This window comes from Phyllostomus discolor, chromosome 7 (assembly GCF_004126475.2).
Source record: "Phyllostomus discolor isolate MPI-MPIP mPhyDis1 chromosome 7, mPhyDis1.pri.v3, whole genome shotgun sequence".
NCBI lineage: Eukaryota > Metazoa > Chordata > Mammalia > Chiroptera > Phyllostomidae > Phyllostomus > Phyllostomus discolor.
Window position 1 is genome coordinate 85,830,011 of NC_040909.2, and position 23,151 is coordinate 85,853,161.

General features: G+C 38.1%; 1 protein-coding gene across 8 annotated transcripts in view; it reads left to right on the top strand.

Annotated features, from left to right (window-relative positions):
• The window catches only part of WWP1 (WW domain containing E3 ubiquitin protein ligase 1), a 120,783-nt gene that overhangs the window by 54,386 nt on the left and 43,246 nt on the right, over positions 1-23,151 (top strand). For 5 of the 8 annotated variants that reach the window (XM_036031082.1, XM_036031079.1, XM_036031081.1 and 2 more), the window contains 4 exons: positions 11,708-11,845; positions 11,932-11,998; positions 14,814-14,998; positions 20,967-21,318. In XM_036031082.1, the coding sequence (XP_035886975.1) occupies positions 11,708-11,845; positions 11,932-11,998; positions 14,814-14,998; positions 20,967-21,318 (742 nt within the window). The remainder of the gene's footprint in view (positions 1-11,707; positions 11,846-11,931; positions 11,999-14,813; positions 14,999-20,966; positions 21,319-23,151) is intronic. The other 3 variants (XM_028517794.2, XM_036031085.1, XM_036031086.1) reach the window with 3 other exon arrangements.

Genomic DNA, 23,151 nt, shown 5'->3' on the forward strand with positions numbered 1-23,151 from the left:
GTTGTGTATTTATCAGTGAAAATGTCAGTTATTGTCTGTAATTATAGTGTTCTTTGAAATGAGAAATATTTACTGTAGCCTTCTCCATCTACAAATTTACAAAATGATGCTGGTCATTCATGACTTGCTCAAGAATACAAATACTTGTAGAGTTATGACTGTAGCACAGTGTTTCTGATTCCTCGGTGCTTGATTTTGATCAGAAGTAATAGAAAATTAATATGACTAACAGACAGCCTTACAGAATAAAAATACACTTTTAATTTATCAAATTCTTGGCTGCCTTTCATTCAGCCTCAGCTTAGCACTTAGGTTTTAGTTAGGAATCAGTTGAATGAGCTCTAGTTCAGTTTGGAGGGTGTTGTGGGATTTATTTCTAAAAAGAAGCAACCAATGAAAACATGACAACTAGTGTTTTCATATTCATCTGTCCCCACTGTCAAATGAGAATTTACTTACTGGTCTAGGGGTACAAGTTATTAATAAAAAGGTATTATGTTTTTGAGGTGTTATATTCAGAATATGTTCGATAGTTAATTGTCACTTGCATGAATAGAATCTGCGTGTACTGAGTGCTCCAGTGCGAGGGTGTTCTGCACTCTGTGTTCCATGCTTCTTTACAGAAAATAGGTTTTTAGGGATGAAGTTGGAGAGGAATGTTCTGAGAGGGAGTAAACTAGACAGAGAACAGCACTTGGATCTAATGTGCCTGTAGAGTGCCAGTGTAGTTTCTGGCAAGACACTTAAAAACATTGGTGGTATGAATGAATAGCAGACAGGATAAAGTCCTCAGAGATGGATTACAATATGGAGGAGGTAACTGGAACCAGAGGAATATTCGTGGGGCCTTGATATTCCGGGGTAGTTTTAGTATGCAGGGACATGGCGTGGTCACAGTAGGGACTGTTGTTATAGAAATTGAAGATGACGTTTATAAAACTGTGAATCACAGCAATGGAATTCATAATCAGCTTGAAAGTAGAGACTATTTTACTCATCTATGCTTTTCAGTGCTTTCCACTATCAACAGCCAAAGATTTGAATAAGTTCGGATGAAATCTTACAGTGAAATCTGACTGTATATGAAACACAGAGCAACATTGGACACACAAGCACATGCATGCGCACACTCACATACTCACATGCCCTTGCTCTTATACCTGCAACAGTTCCTGAATTAACTTCTGTGGAACCCTGTTTCTCAAACCAGTTTGAAAACCACTTGGCTACAAGATCAGGTCCAACTCCTGGTTTCCACACCTTGTAAACTATTAATTTGGTTTGTCTGATTTCCTGCTTACAGCTCAGGACTTGGCCTGCTTTGTGCGAGCTTGCCTTCTCATTATCTTCTGAGTGTGCTGTCCTATCAGCTTCTTAGTATTTTCAGTAATTATGCATGTATTTAGTGTGCTTTTATGTTTAATTCTTTAATATACATGAAATTATGGAGAAGGCTATAAAAATACACATAAGTTAATTTCCTTCTGTTGCTGCCCAGGTTTTTCATGGTACTAATTTTCTTTTTGTTTTTTTTCTTTTTTGTTTTTTTTCTTTTAATTTTTTTAGATTTTATTTATTTATTTTTAGAGAGGGAAGGGAGGGAGAAAATGAGAGAGAAACATCAATGTGCAATTGCTAGGGGCCGTGGCCTGCAACCCAGGCATGTGCCCTGACTGGGAATCGAACCTGTGACACTTTGGTTCACAGCCTGCACTCAGTCCATTGCGCTACGCCAGCCAGGGCCTAATTTTTCTGATCATGGATGAATTTGGCTGTTTTACTTACTTAGCAGCCCCCACCCTTTGTCTTGACAGTGACTTGGCATGCAGGCTCTGGGGTGGACTCAGTATCTTTGTCTAAATACTATTGGAATATAACTTTTTCTAAACCCTTATCTTTTTTTTTTTTTTTAAGATTTTATTTATTTTCAGAGAGGGAAGGGAGGGAGACAGAGAGAGAGAGAGAGCGCGAAACATCAATGTGTGGTTGCTGGGGGCCATGGCCCGCAACCCAGGAATGTACCCTGGCTGGGAATCGAACCTGGGACACTTTGGTTACCAGCCTGCGCTCAATCCACTGAGCTATGCCAGCCAGGGCTAAACCCTTATCTTTCAACATAAATTTATTTAAGTGGGCTAAATCCTTTTTGGAATAGGGTGGGGATATATGAAACAATTTCACAAGTAAAAACATAAAACAAATTAATTGTAATAACTTTCTGTAACAGAAGAAACTTTGAATATCTTTCTGTTAATAGGGATGGAGTTTTTTTCCTATAGATAATGATCCAGATTTCTCTCATCCTAAACTATTTTTTTATGGTTGTTGTATTTACCTAAAATGGCTTTTCTTATCTCATTTTTTTCATTAGTAGTGATGCTCTCTGTAAGATTTTTGTCCTATATGGGACCAATATTTGTATTAGAACCACTTAAGTAAAGATGAAATACAAAGAATCTTATGAAGAGTACAGAAGGGAGTAACAAAATGACAGTATAATAACAGACTATGCCTTCCATTGCCACTTGTCCTGACTAGAACCTTGATTTCTAATCTTAAATTTATTCTTATGTGATCCCAGTGCTGTTGAATTTTATTTACACATTCTTTTGATGTGTTAGATTTTTATGTAATTTACTTATTTTTATGATGTCTTCAGAATGAAAAGGTAACTTCATTAGCACAATTTTCTAGAAGTTGCTGTTCAATAGAACTTTGTGATGGTGGCTGTGTTATATATTTATGCTATCCAATATGATAGTCACTAGCCACATGGAACAGTTGAGCATTTGAAATGTGGTTAGTGTAACTAAAGAGCTTAATTTTAAATTTTATTTTATTTAAATTAATTTTAATGTAAATAGCCACATGTGGGTACTAGTGGCTACCATACTGGACCCATGCAGCCTGCAACTTTTTTTTACTATGTTTGAGTTTCAAAATCAGAATTTATTCCTGTTTTTTTAAACAGCTTTTCTTTCTTTTTGCTTGCTTATTTTGTCTTTCTTTTGTGGAATTTTAATTTTTTACAATATTCTAAGGGTCAATTCTGGAAGTCCTCAGTGTGCTTTATTAATTGCTAGTATGAAATCTGTGCTTTGTTTTAGGAAAAATTCTAAATTTAGACCTTTCTAAGTTTCTCTCCCATTGTGATTCTTGCCATTTATTGCTTGTATTTCTTTAGGCTCCGAATTCATATTATATAATCATGGTGTCTTTTTTCTTGGGTGTAACATCTCTGTTATATGTTTGCTTGGTCTGTTTTGCTGGTAACTCCTTTCTTTGTTGCCTCCAATGTTGTTTTTAAGTTTTGATATTTACCATTATGTTTCTAGTTTTTCCCAAGACATTCCATTTATAATAGTTCTTATTTCCTTCACCTAAGCTCTTAAGTTTTTTCATGCAACTTAATAATTTATTCTTTTGACCTCTGCAATCTTTTAATCAGAACTTAGTTGATGTTTACCTTTATTTTTCCATTAGTTAACAGCCTATAAAGCTTATCTTCTTATTTCTAATTACTTATGATTTGTTAAAATAAAATTGTGTTGTTTTGGGATGTTTTTGATATGCTTGGTTCAAAGCTTCCTGTCTTCCCAGAAGTTATGTCTTCTACCTGTTACATGCTCTGATAACTTGAGAAAAGTTAGAAGCCTATAAGATTAATTGTATTTTAACTTCCTTAGATAAAGGATGTTTCTTCATTAAATAAACATTGATTGAGTTTTAGGAAGAAACAGAAAAAATAAAGAGTACACAGTTTCTGATCACCCCTCACCCCCCACCCCGTGATACGAACTCAGCAGCCTCACATATCAAAATGTATTTGCAATGATTAAAATAAAAAGAAACAAAAAGTACTAAAAAAGGAAAAAAAAAATCTATTTTCAGCCTTGGCTGGTGTGGTCAGTTGGTTGGAAGTATCTTCCCATAAACTGAAAGGTTGCAGGTTCGATTTCCAGTTAGGGCACATATCTTGGTTGAGAGTTTGGTCCCTGGTTTGGGAATGAGTGCAGGAGGCAACCAATTGATGTTTCTCTCCCTCTCTCTTCCCCTTCATTCCTATCTCTCTAAAATCAATAAGCATGTTCTCATGGAGGATAAAAAATGTATTTGCAGTTGTCAAGGTCATTGTTCCACTTCAAATGTATGAGGCTAATTTCTGACCCAACATAAAACATCTGTATTTCCCTTGAAAATTCCCGTGTAGCTTAAGACTCTCTCCCTCTTCACTTTCAATCCCAGTGAGCTTCTGTCCTGCACCATCACTTGCTTCAGGAATAAGCCTGGATAAGTCTCTGGTGTCCAGAGCCTTTGCTTAGACAGCCCTCTGATATATTGTCTAAGAACACTGGTGGGTTTAAGCCTTCATCTGTACCTCTGTGAACCTTGTTATATGTTCAGATCACATGAACACCATTCTGAATTATGGAAGTTCTTTAATTGGCTCTGCAGATATGTGTGGTATTTTTAATTTTTGTCACCATGATTAGACAGACACTAATGTCTGAGATATATATTTCCCTCTCAACTCTACTAGTTCTTAAATTGCAAATGAAAACTTCATGTATTATCAAAGATAATTAAAGCGAGACACACTAGTTGAATTGGTAAGGACAGATTTTAATCAGTACTTGACAATTGCAGTAAGGCGAAGGGCGGGGGTGGGGGGGTCCACTTTGTGCAGAACTTACTGTTCATTTCAAAGGGAAAACAAGGAAGTAGGGAGGGGCAAGTGGAATTAGGATGAGTCAGAAAAGTGAAACTGCAGAAATGGTTGATTGGTGTAAGTGCAGTTTAGCCAACTCTGTCCCATAGTTGGAATTTTGTCCTCCCACAGAGATAGGGAGACAGAGGCCCTGGCCTTCCTGATGACAACATGTCTGGGCAGTGGCTTCTGAGTCCATGAGAAGAACACCTGAATTGTAGGAGGTACAGATTCATCTCAGGACAGAGGAGGGATTCACCCTTGCCATTAAGCCCTTTGTAATAAAGCCCTAATAAAGGATGTTTGGGCCTATCACGGGTGTGGACTGGAATGAGCAGTCAGTTCTTTGCCAGCCCTGAGCTTTCTCCAGAAGGTGGTTTGAATGGTGCTAGGGTTATCATGGGGATGCTAACAGCCTGGAGTTGGTAGAAACTCTGCTAGTATTTGTTCATATCTCTTAATTATTTGTGCACCAAGTGGAGGCCTGTTCGAGAAGAGGGCTCAGAGGAGCCTGGCTTGAGCTAGGGCAAGGAGAGAATCTTGCTTACTCTGTTCATGGGTGAAAGGTGTAAGAGCAGTAAGTCCCTACTGCTCTAAGTCCCTACACTGGCATGTATACAGAGCTGCATTTTGTATTTTAATTTTGAGACTGCTGGGGAGCCACTTCAAACACTCTGAAGAGGAGTGGAACGGCTAGAGTTCAGACACTGGGTTATAGTGAAATTTTTATGGTGGCAGAAGAACTGACTTAGTTTGTACCAAGGAAAAACATGTTGAAATTCATTAAGCTCACTTAAACTTGAAATTTCTCTCTTACATTGAAGTAGCGAAACATCAGAGAATTGTGTCCTTTATGCTGGAGGACAGAGCATAGTCAAATTTAATTTTATTTAAAAATTTGTTTTAGCCTTATTTACTTAGCTGATACTAGTTATTTGTTTAGTTTACTAAGTCTCCAGTTATCTTTTTAAAAATTTACTTATAATCAGCACAAACTAAGACATTTTAAAGCTGAGGTTTAGAACAAATGATATTTTTATATTCAGTGATATAAGTGCATTTTTCTTATTTAGAAAGATTTTTAGGCTAGAAATTATTAGGTCAAAGGGAATGGGCAGTTGTAAGCCTCTGGCTGTGCCTGGCTGTCCTTCCTCAAAGGTCCTCCTGCCCTGGCTGGTGTAGCTAAGTGGATTGAGCGTGGGCTGGGAACCAAAGTGTCCTAGGTTCGATTCCCAGCCAGGGTACATTCCTGGGCTGCAGGCCAGAACCCCCCAGCAACTGCACATTGATGTTTCTCTCTCTCTCTCTCTCTCTCTCTCTCTCTCTATCTATCTATCTATCTATATCTTCCTCCCTTCCCTCCCTAAAAATAAATAAATAAAATCTTTAAAAAAGAAAAGAAAAAGTACATTTGTTTAAAAAAAAAAAAAGGTCCTCCTAATCTGTACACATGTGGCATATGAGAGTGTCCACACTAATATTTGCCACACTAGCAGATAAACATTATGAAGATTTTTTATCAAAGCATTTTTCAATATTAATAAAATCAAATGTTTGTTTTTCATTTTTCTTTCATCATTCATGATTAACTTATTCTTTGCACATTTTTCTCTTGGTTCCTTTTTTCTTACTATAAAAGCTCTTCTCGAGCCCTGGCTGGCGTAGCTCAGTGGATTGAGCGCGGGCTGGGAACCAAAGTGTCCCAGGTTCGATTCCCAGCCAGGGTACATGCCTGGGTTGCAGGCCATAACCCCCAGCAACCGCACATTGATGTTTCTCTCTCTGTCTCTCTATCTCCCTCCCTTCCCTCTCTAAAAATAAAAAAAAAATAAAAAATAAAAATAAAATCTTTTAAAAAAAAGCTCTTCTCACCTCTGTTAATCATTTGCCTCTTGATTTTTTATCCTCATTTTTGATTTATAGATGTTTAATATTTTTGTCATAAAAGTTAATTCATCTTCCATTGTTTTTATGTTCAAAAATCCTTCCCAATTCTATTTTAGATAGTTCTCTGTTTTATTCTTACATATTTATTGCTTTGTTTCTATTCTAAGTTGTTTTATAAATTCTGAAATTTGTCTTACTACCTGATAGGCATGGAAACCTAATTTTGTCTGTGAATTGGTGCACAGTGACCCATAGTGTGACATTCCGGGAAGATCTGGAGTGAGAAAGCCTGCTTTATTCTTGGGACTATCTGTGACTTACAGGATCTGTGGCCTATTGCTTCACTTGTTTTGTTCTGTATCTGTTACTATCATATTTATGTGTGTGTTGGCCAGCCTCCAAAGTGACCCCCAGAACTCCTACTTCTGGTCACTCCTTCATGTGGTCTGTGTAACAGTAGGATATGGCAGAAGTGATGGCATAGGGCTCCAGGGCTTGGTCCCAGAAGACAGTTCAGCTTCTTCCTGGGTCTCCTGGGTTCCTCACTCAGCGGGAAACATTGTAAAGACACTATGGAGAAGCCAGATGGGGACGACTGTGGTGCTTCTCAGCTGTGTCAGCACCAACTTGCCAGCTTTGTGTATAGGTTACTTACTAGCCTCTCCAAAGTTCCTGGAGAGCAGAAATTATGAATAGTAATGTGTGGTTATTGTCATTTTAAGTGACTAAATTGTAGGATAATTTGTTACACAGCAATAGGTATATATGCAAGTGGTTTTTAAAAGTAGGTTCAAAATGTGACTGTGAGCTAAATTATTTTAAATTGGTGATATCCCTTTAAAACAAAGGTTTTTGAAGACTTGTTTCTGTGGGGAGAGAAAAGCATGTATGTTTTGACAGATTCTTGATTATAGGCTAAATGGTCTAGTTTTATGCTTGGCTCCTCACACTCTGACTGTTCTGTCCTATTAAAACTGAGGGAGAATTTTTAGCAGGTAGGAAGAGGTAGCTTTTACCTTATAGTTCCCAGAAGACAGCACTGTCTTTATAACTTATGTTCAATGCTTATAAGGACCTCTGTTCTGTCAGAGACTGAGGGTGTATCACTGAATGAGATGGACAGAGTCTCTGTGCTGTATTGGAGGCTGCAGTTGGGGGAGATAGGACCTTTGCCCTGCCCCTCACGCTGCCCCAATTCTGGTGTTCGGTCCATTGGAAGAAATGAGTGGGGAGTGTCAGGAGCCTATGTTAGGCAGATTCATACTGCTTTTCCAAGTACAGCCTCTGAGCACAAGGCACTCACCTGTCCAGCGGATGAAGTCTGAGTTGGTTTATTTCTACTGTAATAGAATTCCCCCTGTACACATACATGTGTAGATGAGAATTATTTATGTGACAGTCCCCCCATTTTATGATTCAAAAATGCTAGACCCCAGTGTTCCATGCTCAGAATTGTGAGATACTGAATGATGTCAATACTCCTTCCCCAGCCTACAGTGCAGTCAGGTTCTGCACAGAGCAAGTTTTTGTAGCACTGATGATTTTTGCAGAGGTTGGGGTGGTCTTCAAAGCCCTCCTACCCTCCCAACCCCTCCCCCCCAAAAAACAATGAAAGCCTTATAAACTAGAGTTAGAATTGTGGACAATGCTGATAGCAGCCTTCAAGATACTGAGCTTTTGGCTGACAGCCAGATAGTGAAGCTCAGCTTGGACTCAGGGATGCCTTCAACCCACTTGGCAAAATTAGATACAGACCCTAACTGTGCTGAAGCCCAAACGTCAGTCTTAGATGAATGTCACAGAGTGACTCTACATCAAAGATTGCAGGTTACAAGAACAAGCCCCATAGCAGGGGTTGGCAGCCTTTTCTGTGAAGGGCCAGAGAGTTATATAGGGGGTGGCTTTTCAGGCAGCATGGTCTTTGTTGCAGCCATTCTGCTCTGCCTGGTGGCGGAAAAGCAGCCCCAGAAAACATGTAAAAGAGAGAGTATGGCTATGCATAGAAAACGCAGATTCCACCTGGGGACCACCGTTGGCTCACCCTCAGAGTGAAGGTTGGAGTAGAGGAGGTTGTATAGAGATAATGACTGTAATTTTTTTTTAAATATATTTTATTGATTGTGCTATTACAGTTGTCCCATTTTTCTCTCCCCTTTGTTCCCCTCCTCCCTGTACGTCCTCTCCCACCATCATTCCGCAGCCTTAATTCATATCCATGGGTCATACATATAAGTTCTTTGGCTTCTCCATTTCCCGTACTATTCTTAACTTCCCCCTGTCTATTTTGTATCTACCATTTATGCTTCTTATTCTCTGTACCTTTCCCCCATTCTCCCCACTCCCACTCCCTTTCCCTACTCATAACCCTCCATGTGACCTCCATTTCTGTGAATCTGTTCCTGTTCTAGTTGTTTGCTTAGTTCGCCTTTGTTTTTGTTTTCTTAGGTTTGGTTGTTGATAGGTATGAGTTTGTTATTTTACTGTTCGTATTTTTTATCTACTTTTTCTTAGTTAAGTCCCTTTAACATTTCATATAATAAGGGCTTGGTGATGATGAACTCCTTTAACTTGACCTTATCTGAGAAGCACTTTATCTGCCCTTCCATTCTAAATAATAGCTTTGCTGGATAGAGTAATTTTGGATGTAGGTCCTTGCCTTTCATGACTTTGAATACTTCTTTCCAGCCCCTTGCCTATAAGGTTTATTTTGAGAAATAAGCTGATAGTCTTATGGAACTCCTTTGTAGGTAAGTATCTCCTTTTCTCTTGCTGCTTTTAGTGTTCTCTCCTTATCTTTCATCTAGGGTAATGTGATTATGATGTGCCTTGGTGTGTTCCTACTTGAGTCCAACTTCTTTGGGACTGTCCTAGCTTCTTGGACTTCCTAGAAGTCTGTTTCCTTTGCCAAGACTGGGGGAGTTCTCCTTCATTTTGTTTTCAAATAAGTTCTCAATTTCTTGCTCTTCTTCTTCTCCTTCTGGCACCCCTATGATTGGATGTTGGAACATTTAAAGTTGTCCTGGAAGTTCCTAAGCCTGTCTTCACTTTTTTGAATTCTTGTTTCTTCATTTTGTTCTTTTTGAATGTTTGTTTCTTCCTTCCCCAAACTGTTGATTTGAGTCCTGGTTTCCTTCCCATCACTGTTGGTTCCCTGTACAATTCCTTTATTTCACTTTTCATAGCTTTCACTTCTTCCTCTATTTTGTGACTATACTGAACCAATTCTGTGAGTATCCTGATTACCAGTGTTTTGAACTGTGCATGTAATAGGATGGCTATCTCTTCATCACTTAGTTGTATTTTTTCTGGAGCTTTGATCTGGTTTTTTTTTTTTTTTTTTTTTTTTTTTTTTCATTTGGGCCACACTTTTTGTCTGGACTTGCCTGTTAAGTAGTAAGGGGCAGAGCCTTAGGTATTCACCAGGGCAAGGCAAACCACGGTGCTGCTTTCCAGTTATTTTTTGTCTTTAAATTTGTTGTTGCCCTTCTTTTGGTTATGCAAGGAGGCAAAGTATATCTACCTACGCCTCCACTTTGACTCTAAGTTGACTGTAAGTTTTTGAATATTGATGAAAAATGTGAATTTGCAGATCCATACTATCCCAAGAAGGGTGATAAAGAGGAAGTCATACTTAGACACATCCTAGTGCAGTGCATGACCCCAAAGACAAAAAAAAAGGCAGCACTAAGGAAAAATAGGCATTTGCAAACATTTGTAAACTAGAATTACAGAATTAGCCATAATAGGAGAAAGTAGTGGGAAAATATCTTCAAAGAGTTGAGAGAAGGTCATTATCAATGTGAAATTGCATGCCCATCAGCTCTCTGAAGAATGAGAATGCAAATACTACAGATTAAAATGACAGAAATTGGCCCTGGCTGGCATATCTCAGTGGATTGAGCGTGGGCTGTGAACCAAAGTGTCGCAGGTTTGATTCTAGTCAGGGTACATGCCTGGGTTGCAGGCCACAGCCCCCAGCAACCGCACATTGATGTTTCTCCCTCCCTCTCTCTCTCTCTCTCTCTCTCTCTCTCTCTCTCTCTCTCTCTCTCTCTCTCCTTCCCTTCCCTCTCTAAAAATAAATAAAATCTTTAAAAAAATGACAGAAATTACCACTAAGAAAGCTACACTAAGCTACACTAAAGGGATTTTGAAAGGCTGTTCCTTAAGAATCTGTATGTTTTAGGAACAATAAGCTAACTCTCCAAATTGCAGATACTTTGAGTGGAGAGAGATGACAAGAGTGAAATAGAAATGGAGTCAGTATAGTTTTCTCCAGATATAATACTGTTATTCTAGATAAAGCTGAAATGCCTGCTTTTGCATTTCTCCTACTTACTGTTTTTGTTATTTTTGTGATGTGGACATGAGGTATATGGTGGCACAGATATTTGCAATACATATTTTATAAGGTTTTCTTTTATTGTTAACTGGTTTACATTCTGGAGAATAGAAGAAGTTGAAACAAAATGAATGACCTTGAGTTTAAGAACTAGATATCTTAATAATAGGAAGGGAACGTTTGGCCTTGCATATAAAAAAGAAAACTGTTGTCACAGAATTAACCATTTAGTGAGTGCTTTCTGTGTCATATATGATTATGGGTGTTTTGTGTGGTGTTGCATGTGCACCTGTGGTAATAATCCCTTTAGTTTGATGCTCTTATTATCGCTATTTTATGCTGAGGAAACTGAGATTCAAAATAGTTTGACTACTAACTCAAAGTGCATCTACAAGTAGCAGAGTAGAATTAGTAACCAAACTGACTTTCACACAGAAATTTGCTTCAACCACAGGTTTTTCTCTGTGGTACCCTGGGCTGAAGAGCCTGTTGAGATGATTGCTATTCTTGTTATCTAGATACATTTATGCCTCTTGAAGTTTATGCTGTGCAAAGGGGAAACTAACAGTGCTACTGGAAGCATGTGGTGGGGGGTGAGGAAGGTGTGGGAGAGAGCAGCTCTGGTATAGCAGAGGGGCCCACAGACAGAAAGTATCCCCTTCCACGTGCAGTTAAGTACTGAGTTAGAGTCATTCTTTATACATAGTTTTGATTTCTAAAACATTTTTTGTATGTGGCAGAAGCTTTTAAATTAGGATTTTTTTTTCTAGTGGAAAGAGTGAAAGAACAATTAAAACTTTCCTTGGAAAACAAGAATGGCATAGTGCAAACTGGTGAATTAATGGTTGTGCTGGATGGATTGGTGATTGAGCCAGAAAATCTAACAAGCTGCAACTCACCTCCAACCAGTAAGCTAACTGTGTGTTTTTAAAAATTAGGAAGAAATCATCAGGAAGTATATAAAAACCTAGTTTCTTTCTTTCTTGTTATTCAGTAGAAATACAGCAAAATGGTGATGCCTTACATGAAAATGGAGAGCCATCAGCCAGGACAACGACCAGGTAGAATATCAAATTTTAGTGATTGTGGCAAAGTAATGTAACATTTCCTATATATATAGTTTTTAATTTTAACCTTAGAGTTTGCCATAGAATTTAAAACGTCATTTGGATTGAATTCCTGAGGAAGTAGTTTTAAAAACCAGCTCTAGTGAGATAAAATAAACACACCATAAAATCCACCCTGTTAAAGTGGACACCTCATATTTTTCGGACCATAAGACACACCTAGGTTTTAGAGGAGGAAAATGGAGAAAAAAATTTTTGAAGCAAAAAATGTACAATATTTAATAACATAAATAACATAATATTTCACCAATATAAATGTAAATAGAACTCAATAGCAGCATTAACAACCATTATTCCTCCCAAAGGCGGGAGGGCCTCCCACCCGTGCTTCTTATAGTCTGAAACATACAGTAAGTAGCTTTAGTGTAATCACAGAGCTGTGTACCCTTTCTTACTATATGATTTGAGAACACTCTTGTCACCCTCAAAACGAAACTCTCTCTCACAAGTATTCTGTCCCCATTCTTGCCTCCTCCCAGCCCCTGGTCTGCTTTCCATTTCAAAAGATTCTCCTATTTTGGACATTTTATATCATTGTAATTGTATGTGACCTTTTTTGTCTGGTTCGTCTCACTGAGCATGATGTTCGCCCATGTGGTAGTGTATGTCATTGCTTCATTGTGTCTTACTGCAAATGGGCTTTTAAAAATCTGCATTTAGGCATACTTATCAGTAAATAGAGACAGATCGTGTGGGAAAACAAGGGTCTTGCTGTCAGAATTGTAGTTCCCTGAAGATCACGGGAAGATAAGATGTGGTCTTCCTCAGAAATCATCCTGCCATTTCAAAACTTGCTTGCATTCACATTTGGTGACCATTTATAGAAGCTTTCTATTTAAAGTAACTTAAATTGGAATAAAAGCTTATAATAAGTCGTATATAGTGGAATGAACACCTGAAATTATAGAAACATATTGCTGTGAAAGTCACTTGTTGCATTTAAAGAAGCATGCTAGTATGTGACAAAATGTCACTTTTATCAATCTGCTGTCATTAATATCATTACTCTTTAATTACCATTAAATGATTCTTATAGAACATTGAATATATATTTGGTTTAAATAAATATATTTAGTAACTATATTATAATTTACATTGAGAAAATTAAGGACTGAAAGGGTAAATGGTTAGTTTCATTAAAATGTATGTGTGTGTATACATGTCTACTTTGAAATACAATTTTAAATGTTTAAAAGAGCTTGACTCACTACCAGTCTGTAACCTACTGTTTATTGCACAGTAACACATTTTGCATCAAATATTAATTCTGCAGCCCAGGAGAACTTCAGGCGGGCTCTTTACCTGGACTTCTTGCTGGATGGCTAGGGTGGGGTGTATCCATAAGAATTACTCATGAGCTTTTGTCAGACTTTACCTGCCCATACTTCCTCAACATGCCCCACTGCACATGCACTAGGTGACAAGGAAAGGGGGTGTGACATTTCTTCATGCATCAGATACTTATGAATGCCTGTTTGATGGCAGACAGTAGTCCTAGTGCTACACATGCCTGTACCCATGGAACTCCCATTCTGGTGGATAGTGAACAACTGAGGAAATAAATTAGCTAATCAGAGAGACTGATGAGAGAGCTATAGTGACAGGATGGAAGGGAGCCTGTTTTAAAGAAAGAGGTCCAGAAGCCATCTCCAAGGAAGTACCCTTAGAGCTAAAGTTAAAAAGCTAAAATGAAACATTTATATAGAGTTCTGAGGGAAGAGCATTGAGGCAGAGGAAATGACAGTGCTAGGACCCCAAGTTTATTTCTGGTGGATCTTATGTTCTATAAATTCTTCCCACTCCAGAATATAATAATTAAATTTTTAGTAATCTTGTAGTCTTTATGACTTTACTGCCTCACATATAATAGTTTTTAATAAACATTTGAAGACTTCAGCATGCTTTTTATATTTAGTAAAATTGTTATAGTATACTTTCTGTGAGGTGAGCAAGAAGGACCTTGGAGAATAGGTTGCAGCGGTAGACAGGGTGAGAGGCTGGTTTTTGAAAAGCTGTGTTGATTATGGTCAGAAGTCTCGATCTCATTTTAAGCAGGGAAGGGACATGTTCTGATTTATATTTTTTTAAAAAGTGGGTCTGCTCTATGCAGACCAGGTAGAGTGACGTGTGTATTTGGGAAAACTCTCCTGGTCACTTACACAGTATCACCCCCACTCTCTGTCAGTTGCCACTAAGATTTAAAATGTTTGATTTTTGTGGTTGTAGTTTTGTTTATTTACAGTGAATTTATATACTATAAATTCTAACTGTGGTGCAGTGTTTAGCTTTTTCTGATCATGTACTCATTTTGGTGCTTAGTAAATAATTTACAATCAACATTTGAAGACTTTTCAGTGTTCAATAACATTACAATAGTTTCAAATTTATTGTTATGTTTCATGAGCATTTTGAAGACACTTTCAGGGCATTTAAAATAAAGATTAATATTCTTAGACTTAAATAATTAAAATGTATAAATTGAACATTATTTTGAGGGATTGAATTCATTTTGATTTAGTATAGTTGTATTTTTTAGTATAGATTTATCTGCCAGTATGGAATATACTTAGAACTGAAAATAATTTAGATTTCCATGTTAAAAAACATGCCATAAATTTGTTCATTATTCTCTGTATCTGTCAGTTTGCTTGAATGATAAGAACTCAGTAACTATTCTTAAGAAAATTCTTATGTAAAGTTATTTAATTGTACTGAACTCATTGAAGTGAGGCATTTTTTTTTTTTGAAGGTTGACTCCTGAAGGTCCAAATGGAATAGATAACCATGTACCTTCCAGCACTGTGGTGCAGAATTCATGCTGTTCACCTGTAGTTAATGGAGACAGTGCACCTTCATCTCCATCTCAGGGTGCTGCCAGACCCCGAAACACACCAGCTCCCAAACCACTCACATCTGAGCCAGCCAGTGATGCTGGTAAGTATGGCTGTTTGGACACATTGTGTACATGAAGACTCAGTGACACTTACGTGCCTGTCCCTATGTTCTTCTTAGTATACAATCTTTTTTTTTTTAAGATTTTATTCATTTTAGAGAGGGAAGGGAGGAAGAAAGAGAGAGAGAGACAGAAACATCAATGTGTGGTTGCTGGGAGTCATGGCCTGCAACTCAGGCATGTACCCTGACTGGAAATCAAACCTACGACACTTTGGTTCACAGCCTGAGCTCAATCCACTGAGCTATACCAGCCAGGGCAGTATATAGTCTTTCTTAATCCTCAGATCTGCACTAGGAATTTTAAAATGACAATGCCTGAATTTTTTGGTAATAATTTTGAATTCTCTAGATTATTTAGGCAAGTATGCCAAAAAATATATTAATTTAGAGATCACATTAGAGATCACAACACATTTCACATAGCAATAGTAATATTGATGGCTAGATTTTTAGGCTTTATGCCACAAAAAAATCACTAATTCATAACAGGGAATATATTTCTACAAGAACTTAAGAGAATTCATTGATTTGTCAGTAATGAATGGTTCCTTTAACCTATCTCTTATTATTCAAATATTTCCTGGTGTGTGACTTAGAAAAATGTACTGTGAGTTGATGATACAGCTCACAGAGAGTTTTATATTTTTTAAGGATATTATCTATTATAGTAGGACTGCCTAAGGAAGATTTTCTCTGATTCTAATTTGCAGTGGAATCAGCTACAAATGTTATGAATTATTTTTTACTTGATCATTATATATTAACCTTTTCAGATGAATCTCTTGAAACTCAAACATTTTAGGACTTGCTTAAGATAACTAGCATGTGTGCTTGGCTAGAGTCCTAATCTCTTGATCCAGAGCCTGTGTTCTTTCCTGTGTTTTCTGCTCCTAGTAAAAAGTAGAAACATGCAGAGAAGAAATTCAGCGATTCAATGAAAATAGATGGATTTATAGATAAGACAATTTGTATTTATACTCAAGTTTGGAGAGTATTTACCATGTGTTTTCCTGAAAGTTTTTGTGAACATGGAACTGATATGAATTTTTTAAAGAATTTAATTGGTTTATTAATGCTACCTTTTAAACATAATATGAACTTAAATATCATAAGTACCAGAATAGGTAGAAGTTTTTAGTCATTAAAGTGGCTGAAAAATGAAGAATATTTTCATTTAACTAGGGTAAAAGTAGGGAGCACATGCATTTATTTTCTGATTCTGACCTTCTTTCTAGTAAGAACATTTGTCTCATACTTCTATTAGCAAAGCAGGAAAGGAAACATCACCTTAGATTTTCCAGGATTGTCTCTAAATCAAGAACAGATCAGTTAAAATAGGTACTGTCCCTGAGATTCTAACTTTTATAGACCAGAATGAAAAGACACCATAATGTGAACAGCATCCTCAATAATTCCAAGAGTAAATACAATAGCGAGATTCCTAGAACTCTGCCTTATGTTATTTGTCCTAGATTAAATATTACAGTTTTTAAAAATAGTCTAAGGAAGTACCTAAAGAAAGGACCAAAATCTTATTTTTTTAAATTATTAACATATAGAAAAATGGTTTGTGTGAATATCAGAGTTCTTTACAATAAAGCATTGAATCTAGTGCTTTTTGGCCAGACGGGTTTTGAGTTATTGAATATCCATCCCAAGAAACATGATGGGAAGAAAAACCTAGTTATGTACCCATAAGAAATTATATTTTAAATAGTGTAACTCCCTTGCAAACTCTCCAAAGAGGTTGTAAAAAAAGAAAAATAAAACCTTATGTGACCAAACAAATGAGTGATTTGTTCTATGGGATTAGTGTTGGATTCAGAATGGTAGATCCACTTCCATTCCTTCTGGATGTAATTAGATGGCAGGGCCAATTATTAACTAAATCCACTCCTGACTGATGAAAACTGTAAGAATGCTCATTTTGGAAAGGCTTATACCAACACTCTTTCATTCTTGTCAGAACTCTCATCTAAAGTATATTAAATTTGGAGATTCAGTGCTTTTTGCTAAAATATTTGGCTATTTGAGTTGATAGCTGCAGGGACCCATTACTACCAGTTTTGTTGCATGTTTTGGCATTTGGGTGTACACAGGTGTTGATGCAAAAGGGATAATCTCTTATTTACACCCTAACTTGTCAGGTACTTTGAGACTCTTTCCATTGGGAATAAATTCACTTTTTTGTCCATGCCTAAAATCCCAAGGTGAAAATAAAACACTAGATGAGATGTGAGGAACTAGAAATGAAGGCTTATCATGAATAATTCCCATGACATTCACAGTAACTGCAAGGAACCTAAGACAATCAGAATAATAATAGTGGCTAACATTTGTGCTATACCTGTTGTAGACACTGTGTAGCCATTTCCCAATTTAACCATCACAATAAATCTGCAGTAGATACTAGTCCTGGAGAGGACCTGAGGCCTTAGAGCTCATGGCTGGGAGGAGGAGGCACTGAATTGCCACCCAGCTCTGGCCCTCTGCTGTGCCCTCTGCTTTCCCTGCACCTGGATGTGTGGGATTTTTGTAGTGTTTCAGAGTTTTGCTGTTTGTCTTTCATGCCATGATAGCCTCAAATGATTTTCCTCCAGCCAACTTAGTGATTGTTTTCACCTCCTCTGATTATTGTTGGTGACATCTGACAAACAACTGCTGTCATTCCATTGGCCAGTCTACAAAGGCTATGAAACCTGCTCTCTTGGTAGCAACCACTTGACCAATATCTTTCATACTATCTGTCATCCCTTAGTGGGAGGATGAATGGATGAATTCAGGTATATTTTCAAGGAATGGTAATCTCTTTTTAAGCTGTTACTGTAAAAATGGTATTCCTTTTTTTAATTAAGGACTTTAAAAATTAGTTTTCATTGTTGGAGTGGGGATGGGAATGTGCATGTTCTGTGTCTCACATATGACAGGTTTTTAATCCCTTACCTGCAACAACCAAATTTCTAAAATCTTTGAAAACAAATTTTTGGGGGGTGAGAGGCTGGGGAACCCATTTGGTTGGCAGAAGGACTAGAACTGATTTGAGGATGTTTTGAATTTATCATGCTTAGGATGAGTTGTCTTACCTTTTGCTGCAGAAACATTACTGTGCTTAATAACTGTGGGCCCCACACCTGCTTGGGTATTAGCATAATATACAGAATGTGTGTCATGTCACCTTAAGTTCCACAGAGTTATGAGATGTGAAACGGCCAAGGAACTGTGGGCCTGTGCTGAATAAGGAGTTTGAGGCAAAGGATTTCACCAGAGACAGACTGTACGTGGTGGCTTCCTGCGTCTCCACCCCATTCTTTTGAGTCTTGACTAAGGGGATCCATTCAATTTAGTTGCTGTGAATATTGGTCTTTATTTTAAGCTAAATAGTAGGCAGTCATGATGTAGTAAAGATTAGACTCTGCTTCTCACAGGACGAGGTTAATCCCAGCTCTGCCACTTAACACCAATGTGTGATGTTGGTTGGACAAATTTAACTCCTCAAAATTTAGCTCCTCCATTTACAAAAAGAGAATAATACTCAACTAACTACATTATAGGATTGTTTTAAACACAATAACCTAAAACATCTACCATAGTCCTTGGACAGTGGTAAAAATTTAAGAGAAATATTACTTTCTTTTCTACTTCTTCCCTCTTTCCTGAACCTGTAGTATAAAATAACTTTTTCTAATATATAACTATTGTTTTATTAAGAAAATGGATCACAGTTCAATGTGGTAAGTTTTAGGTATGACTAACTGGACTTCTGTTTTTAGCCTTTTGTTTTGAAATATAGATTTCATAGAAAGTTGCAAAGAATGTATAGGAAGGTGTCTCGTTCCCTTCATCAGTCTCCCCCCATGTTGACATCTTACATGACTGTAGTGCAGTGTGAGTGTCAGGAAGTTGGAGGGGGCACAGGCCATGGAAGGATAAAATAAGATGTCCCTAAAAATGCGTTTCCCTGGGTTAACTGATTATGCCAGACTTCTGATAAATATGTCAATAAATTTTGTTTTGTTTGTTTCTAGTTTTATTGAATTATAGTCAGAATGTGGCCTCCTGATTGTAGAATTGGGGATCTTGTTTTGTCCTTTATATATGTCAATTTTTCTAAAAATTCTTAAGGTGTCTGGATGGAAAAAATATATATATCTATATATATATACACACACAGAGACACACACAGACACACATAGTAGAAACTCAAAAGTACCTCTTTAACTGTGTAATTTAGGTCAGGATATTGATTGTGTTATTAAAGCCTTCATATATTTAATTATTTTTCTACTAATGCTTTGTTATTTGCATAGTTTTGAGAGGTATATTTAGTTCTTCTTTGATTTGTCTTTATTGATTCAACAGATATTTATTGTTTTCATATGCAAGGCATTTTGTAGCTCTTGGGAATACAAAAGTGAAAAAAATCTAAGTTGTTGCACTCCAAACTTAATGAATATAAATAAAAACAAAATGATTTCACAACCTGAGAAACACAACAGGGTAATCAGCCTAGGATGAGGGAGGGGCAGGTATAGCATTAAATAAGATACTCAAGATTCCTGTCCTGAATATGTGTTTGCGCACATACTCTACCTGATGAGAAGCAGATAGTCTGAAGTCCTCTTAGAACTTTGGGACAGCTCATACACAGCCCAGTGCTCAAGGAGCAGGGAGACCACTGTGTGAGGTCAGGTGTAGCTGTGGACCAGACCAGGTAGAGTCCTTGTCGTGGCCATGGTCAAGGGTGTGGAATTTTCCCTGATTGTAGTGAGAATGTGCCAGCATATTTACTAGGGGAGTGAAAGATCTATTATGTGGCTGCTATTTGGAGACTGGATGGTAGTTGGACAAGGGAGGGAGCAGGCAAACCAATCAGGGGGCTGTTGCTATAATACAAAGGTGGCAAACACAAGGCCCAAGGGCCAAAGGCCAAATCTGGCCCTCCACCTTGTTTTATCAGGCCCAGCACCTTATTTCTTCCTGGTAGCAACACTGAGTTCCTTGCTTCTAGTTTGGGAGTAGTTACATTTATACAGTCCTAAAATTACATTTAGTCCTTTGAAGGCAACCGTGAGGCTGATGTGGCCCCTGGTGAAAATGAGTTTGACACCCTGCATAATAGAAACAAGAAATTGGTAGGCCAGGCATTAAGGTGACATGCAGAGCACAATTGATTGTGCTGTTTGATATCAATATTTAATCCTCTTACTGTTTGTAACTGTATTTTATGTCTGTGCTTCAGTATGCACACAGGTTTATGACTGTTTCTTGTTCTAGATTATCTTAAGCATTCCTCTTTTCCCATTTAGTGTTATTTTGCTTTGAAAAGACTACTCCATCTTTTCTTTTGTGGAAAATAAATGTGTACCATTGGAGAGTACATGCTAGATGAGACTGTTCTTGTGAGTGCACATTGGGTGGGAGACCCAGAATTTAGCCTCTGTGCCCTTTGTCTGCATGTTCTCTGACAGTGCCGGGAGCAGAGTAATTGTGATGGTTTATTTCTCATAGTTCATTCCTGGTGTTTTTCCCAAAGCAATTCTCTCCCCACCTTGGTGCAGAACCAGATCTATCTGCCCTTGTTGTGCACTTAAGTTTGACTTTTCAGTAGCTCACTCTTTCCTTGCTTCTACCATGGAAGTCTCTCTCTGTCTGTACAGGTTTATCTAATGACCTCATTACTCTTATTTATGGCTCCCTCCCCACGTCAGTGTGAACTTGGAGGTGCAGTCTTCTAATTAGTTATGTTCAATAGTCTTCTCCTTTCCAGTTTTAATTTGACTCACTTTTATAATGACTACAGTTGAAATCACATTTAAAATGGATGCCAGTGCTGGGTTATTTCTCCAGAACACATAGAGTGAGGTCCTAGAGCACTTCTGCAGCCCCTGTGGTACATTAGCTTAGTTAATGCCTCTGAGTATCCCTGCCATTGACACATAACTTTCAGATTGCCTTGTTCATTTGCCCTTTGCAGTTAATGGAGAATCGACCTCACTTGCACCAACTGATGCCCCTCCTGCCATGCTGACTGCGGTGGTCCCTGAGGATGGCACCTCATCACCAAGTTGCATTGGAACCTCTAGTGAGGAGGCCCCTGTTCCAGAAGTGCCAGTGTCCTCGGAATACAATGGATGTGTCCTCTCTGATGGAATGATATTCGGGTCTGGGACTGTTGGTGACCTAGACCCTGCTGCCTCTGCTTCTGGAAATAGCTCTGCCTTGGAAACAGTGAAGTTAAGGCAGCCGGGTGGGTGTGTGGAGCCTGGGACGAATGCCAACACAGAAACCCTGCCCTCAGGGTATGTTACCTCTCAAATGTCTGATCATGTTTGACTGTTGAGTATGTGTATAAAACTTTTCCAGTAATTGGACTTGAAATCTGATTCATACTATTTATCTGCTACAAAGCAAGTACCTTTCAGGGATGTCCAACCTTTTGAAACCTCTGGGCCACACTGGAAGAAGAGTTGTCTTGGGCCACACATTAAGTACATTGCATCATGTAATCACACACAAAAATTTATAATGTTTTAAGTAAATTTACAATTTTATGTTGGGCCATATTCATAGCCATCCTGGGCCACATGTAGCCCATGCGGGCTATGTTGGACACCCTGTTTTAAAACTAAGATCATGCATCTTATTGAAATACATGCAATATGAGGAGAAAAGAAAAAAAACAATTTTAATTTGCAGGACCCTCTTTCTAAAAACTATGTTTTATTGATTATGCTGTTACAGTGGTCCCATTTTCCTCCCTTCACTCCCCTCCGCCCTGCACACACCCTTCCACCCACATCCCCCCCTTCAGTTCATGTCCATGTGTCATACTTACAAGTTCTTTAGCTTCTACATTTCCCATATTATTCTTATCCTCCCCCTGTCTATTTTCTACCTACCTTCTATGCTACATATTCTCTGTACCTTTTCCACCTCTCTCCCCCCTCCCCTGTTGCTAACCCTCCATGTGCCCTCCATTTCTGTGGTTCTATTCCTGTTCTAGTTGTTTGCTTAGTTTGTTTTTGTTTTTGTTTTAGGTGTGGCTGTTAATAATTGTGAGTTTGCTGTCATTTTACTGTACATGTTTTTTATCTTCTTTTTCTTAGATAAGTCCCTTTAGCATTTCATAAAATAAGGGCTTGGTGATGATGAACTCCTTTAACTTGACCTTATCTGAGAAGCACTTTATCTGCCCTTCCATTCTAAAAGCTTTGCTGGATACAGCAATCTTGGATGTAGGTCCTTGCCTTTCATGACTTGGAATACTTCTTTCCAGTCCCTTCTTGCCTGTACAGTTTCTTTTGAGAAATCAGCTGACAGTCTGATGGTAACTCCTTTGTAGATGACTGTTTCCTTATCACTTGCTGCTTCTAGGATTCTCTCCTTCATTTTATTAATCTTGGGTAATGTAATTATGATGTGCCTTGGTGTGTTCCTCCTTGGATCCAACTTCTTTGGGACTCTCTGAGCTTCCTGGACTTCCTGGAAGTCTATTTTCTTTGCCAGAATGGGGAAGTTCTCCTTTATTATTTGTTCAAACAACTTTTCCACTTGCTGCTCTTCTTCTCCTTCTGGTACCCCTATAATTTGGATGTTGGAATGTTTCAAGATGTCCTGAAGGTTCCTAAGCCTTTCCTCATTTTTTTGAATTCTTATTTCTTCATTCTTTTCTGATTGTGTTTTTTTCTTCCTTCTGGTCCACTCCATTGATTTGAGTCCCAGTCTCCTGCCCAGCACTATTGGTTCCCTGTACATTTTCCTTTATTTCACTTAGCATAGCCTTCATTTTTTCATCTAATTTGTGACCAAATTCAACCAGTTCTGTGAGCATCCTAATTACCAGTGTATTGAACTGTGCATCTGATAGGTTGTCTGTGTCTTCATTGTGTAGTTGTATTTGTTCTGGAGCTTTGATCTGGTCTTTCGTTTGGGCCATATTTTTTGTCTTGACATACCTTTTACATAGTGAGAGGTGAAGCCTTAGGTGTTCACCTGGGCGGGGCAACCCAGTTGCTGGGTTGTGAACCTTGTATGTGGGGGTGGGGTCAGAGAGGGAACGATGGCGCTTGCTCCACTCTCAGCCAGATTTCAGTCCCTTCCTCCACTTCCCCCAAGCAAATTGGGCCCTTCTG